This window comes from Diabrotica virgifera, chromosome 6 (genome assembly GCF_917563875.1).
Source record: "Diabrotica virgifera virgifera chromosome 6, PGI_DIABVI_V3a".
NCBI lineage: Eukaryota > Metazoa > Arthropoda > Insecta > Coleoptera > Chrysomelidae > Diabrotica > Diabrotica virgifera.
This window is the reverse complement of record NC_065448.1, coordinates 197,707,465-197,712,075: the sequence shown is the minus strand read 5'-3', so window position 1 is coordinate 197,712,075 and position 4,611 is coordinate 197,707,465. Positions and strand designations below refer to the sequence as shown.

Genomic DNA, 4,611 nt, shown 5'->3' with positions numbered 1-4,611 from the left:
TAAGATCGGTTTAATAGATTTTGCAAAATAAATTCTGCAATCCAGCTTTCGTAAAAAATATTCATTTTTTCAAAATGTTACAGGACTGAAAATAAAGCAGATAGCCAGTTGATTTTTTTGCATATAGAAGTGTACTGTACCTTTCATTTTGCATTTTTCAAAATTAAAATCTATTAACACCACGGCGTCAGGAATTTTTTTAAATAAACATTCATTATTGGTGCTACGCGCAGGACAGCGGATAGTTTGCTCTGATTGGGCATTCCAATGACCTTTGATAATGATTGATACATTTTAATTTTTATTACATTTCGATATAAATAAATAAATTTGTTTATTGCAAAATAAAAACACATACTCTATCCTTTGAAATAACATTTTTATTAGCAAAAACTTTCTTTGTTAATTTATTTTAACTTAAAAAATAAATGTTTATTATTTTAAAACATATGCAATTATTTAAACAATATTTCACAAACAATAATAAAATTAGTTTGATTTTTGTGGAATTAAAATATTAAAATACAACAAAATATAGAGTAAGAAAATAATATATTAGATAAAGATTTGAAGACATTTTGGTGGAAATCAACTTGTGTGAATCGAACACCGCTGTCCTGCGCGTAGCACCAAAAATTATTGTTTATTTAAAAAATTTCCTGACGCCGTGGTAATTAATCGATTTTAATTTTGAAAATTGCAAATGAAAGGTACAGTGCACTTCTATAAGCAAAAAAAAAATTCAACTTGCTATCTGCTTTATTTTCAGTTCTGTAATATTTTGAAAAAATGAATTTTTTTTGCGAAAGCTGGATTTCAAAATTTATTTTGCAAAATCTATTGAACCGATCTTAATGAAATTTACAGTATTGTTTTACTGTATCATAAAGTTTTTCTGAGTGAAATATAAAGGTCCTAAGTTTAGCATAAATGGTTGAAAAACGTAAAATGCGAATACATACTTGTTTTTGTATGTTTTTTTTCGCAATTATTGCTATTTTGCAACTAGGGTAACTATTTTTGAAATTTTTACCAATTCTGTATTGTAGGAAATTTAATTACGCAACTTTTATGTCAGTACAACTTTTCTCGGAAATGAATACTTTTAAAGTTATAATCAAAAAACGAAGAAAAAAATCTAATTTTCCTTCATTTTTTGACATTTTGATTATTTAAACAATGTTCCGGACCTTTTTGAGAGGGAGGATAACTCAAATATTATTATTTGATTTATTTTCAAGCAATTTCTGCAAAAACATTTGAGTCACCTCTCAACGTCCATCTCAAAACAGATGCGCCCTGGACTATAACTACTTAGGTATAACTAATTTCTGAAACCATTGAAAATAATTTAAGAATAACAAATTTTATTAATAATTAATTATACACGACATTATTCCTATTTATATGGCGTAGGTAGGTGTTAATACCAGGAAACACCGCGACAACTTCCCTAATTCGGCGATCCAGTAATTTTTTTGCAGCGACCTTGTCAAAAGGCGTTTATTTGAATTATAAACATTCATAGCTATTTTAGTAAACTTTAAATAAAACAACGGTGTACTCGTCGGCGCAGCTGTTTCTCAAGTCGATTTTGTATGCCGTCGTTTGTGAGTGCAGCGCGGAAGTTTGAACCGCCACCTTCGGAAATTGCATCCGATTGTTAATAACCGCTCCCACCTAGGAATGTGAACCTATATCCCCAAATAATAACATACATTGTGTGATTGTGAACTGTTTGTTAAATGAAGCTCATCTTTCTTTAAATAATTGTTTAGACGTCGCGTCGATGCGTATAGAGTGGGTACGTAATGACAAAACTATTTATAATACTAGGCGTGCATCGTTAAAAATATACATTCTAATTTTGCGTCAGCTCTTTACGACTAATGTGCGGCGTTTTGCGTTGTTCTGACAGCATCCGAATCCGAATTAGACACGGGAGTTGAAACGGCATGTTTGTTATTCAAAAACTGAAAACAACGTCTAAAATACACAAAGTGCACAGTGAAAATTATGAAAGTGTCACTAACTGATCACAAAGTGGCGTAGAACCTTGGCATCCTTGCCTAAATTGGTGTGCGGTGTGCTAAACGATTATTACGTGTTCATAAACATTAGTTACCGAGTGTGTTAAAGTGTTGTAGAAATGTCTCATGAAGCACAGCTTAGAAGAAGTCAACGCACAGACTTTTCTAACCCAATGACACCTCTAGTATCCCGAGAAAGAAGTTTCGTAAGACCAAACAAAGACTCCCAAAAACGTAGAAGCCAAACAATGTTCGCTATGAAAGGAAAGCCAACTATGGAAATATATAGACCTCCGAATGTTAGAACGGATATTCCATTGACAGGCAAGCTTAATGTACATGCAAAAGAATTTACAATGAATCACGAATTGCAGGCATCTAAATCAAGTGGAAATCTAAATTTAGCCATGGCATATGAGCCGATTTCGCTACAACATTCAAAATCGAGCGGAAACATTTTAAGGCACATTAATCATCCAGGTCTTATTCCTATTATTCCAGGAGTCCCTTTACCATTACTACACTCAGCATCTGCCACCCAACTTTTAAATATGACTCGTCCTAACTATCAATACCATCCTGAGTTATTAGCCCATCCAGTATTTTCTGGGTTAAACCAAACAATCTACCATCCAGCTTGGAATAATAATATTCAACCAAAACAATCCAGTCCAAAACCGTCATCCTTAAAACGTTCAAAGAGTTTAGGTGCTGCTGATTCAAGAGCTTTGGCTTCTAAATTGAAAGACTATACCAAAGAAGAATTAGATCTTACGATATTTTCTTCAGAAGATCAAGTTCATCTAAAAGCAGCTTTAGAAGACCCTACGCAAGTGCCAACAAGAACGCTCATGGATCTAGTCAAAACCATTTTAGAAAAAGTAGTTGAAGGAATGAAGTACAGTGAACCGATAGCTAAGTTGTGTATATGTATAATTGAAAATGAAAAAAATCAAACCTTTCTAGAATCTCTTTTGAATATGTGTCAACAATGGTATCAAGATCGGGATAAAATTTTAAGAGGAATCAAAGCTGGTGATGGGACAAGATTCACTGCCTTTATGTGGTTCTTAACTGAAATGTGTAGTCAGCTCAAAAGACATCAATTAAAAGAACATTTTGAAGCATTACAACCAGAGATAGTACTTCTTTCCGTACTAGCTAAATGCTGCCATGCCTGTGTAGAACTTCCCATCAAGTGCCTTGCGGAAACCGAATGTTTATTTTTTGTTTTGACCTCAATAGGGAGAGATTTGGAAACTGAACTTCCGCAACAGCTTGATCAACTTTTGGCCAGTGTTCGAGATGGTTTTTTGGCTAGTGCTGGATCTATTGGTGTAAGACGTACTTTGCTTCAATTAATAGAACTCCACGCTTCTAATTGGCAATTGCCAGGTTCATCTGTTCTTTATTACTATCCTAGAATTAAATGACAGTATTTTATTTGGTAATTATTTATTTATGGACCAAAATCTAATGTTTTTTATGTCATTGTTTTATTAAAAAAATGATGTGTTTTGTATATTTTATATGATTCGATATTCAAACAAGTTTTATCATAATTAAAAATAAAGTGTGTACTCAATTAATGGTGTGTCAGCTGGAATGAAATCATACATACCCACGTGATGTTATATACGGTGTATCTTAAAAAAGGAAAGGAAATAGGTAATGCAATTTTAGTCATTTCTATCAAAAAACTATTTTTTATTGAACATTTACCTACATTTTTTTATACTTTTTATTGAATTTATGTTAATTTATATTATAATTAGTTTTTAATTGGTGTTTAAATTTGAATATATTACGTATATCTATGTATAACTTTATACATTTTTAATATTTCTTATATTTTTATCAAGTTTATTATTTCGCTATATATTTGCAATTTGGTTCATTATAATTTCTTATCTCTTTTAATGTATGTCTTGGTGTTATCATCAAATAGACGCATTGCTTGGCATTGTTAAGACATTCAATTTGCAAACTCTGCTGACTCAGTATATTCCGTCCATAGCTCTTTATTTCATTTTGTTCGCTTTGTTCACTTCATTTATTTTTATCTTCGGCAGTAAGAATTGGCAATCATCTGGAATAACAAATACTTGTCTCCTCTCATTACATGACTCAGTTATTGTAACTTTCTTATTTTAGTTGTATTTATTTGTTCTTTTTTCAATCTTTTCGACGCCTCAACACTTGTCACTCTGTTCATCCAACTTATTTTTAATATTCGTCTTCGTCTGTAGGTCCATATCCCAAATACTTCTAACTCGTTATCAATTTCCTTCTTTAAGGTGCAGACCTCCATTCCATAGAGAAAAACTAAAAATACACATGAGCGCAATATTTTTACTTTCATTTCTACTTTCATTTTTACTTTCATTTTTCAAGCTTGTCCAATTATCAGTAGCAATTACACGAGAGCTCTAAAATTATCGATTTGTATCCCGAATGACACTTTGACAGTTTTAATTTCACGACCCGAAGGGGAGTGAAATTATGTCAAAGTGTCACGAGGGCAAAACAAATCGATAATTTTTAAGAGCTCGACAGTAATTCGGTAAGATTATTTCATGAA

At 31.9% G+C, this 4,611-nt stretch overlaps 1 protein-coding gene across 1 annotated transcript; it reads left to right on the top strand.

Annotated features, from left to right (window-relative positions):
• The first annotated feature begins 1,557 nt into the window (after positions 1-1,557).
• Positions 1,558-3,619, top strand: LOC126887107 (CBP80/20-dependent translation initiation factor). The gene has a single exon (XM_050654449.1). It carries the CDS (start codon positions 2,150-2,152, stop codon positions 3,461-3,463), a length of 1,314 nt encoding a protein of 437 aa, XP_050510406.1. The 5' UTR covers positions 1,558-2,149; the 3' UTR covers positions 3,464-3,619.
• Positions 3,620-4,611: the final 992 nt, after the last annotated feature.

Bases quoted from the DNA above. Each gene is read 5' to 3' on its own strand.
- LOC126887107 (XM_050654449.1), top strand. From the start codon at position 2,150: ATGTCTCATGAAGCACAGCTTAGAAGAAGTCAACGCACAGACTTTTCT.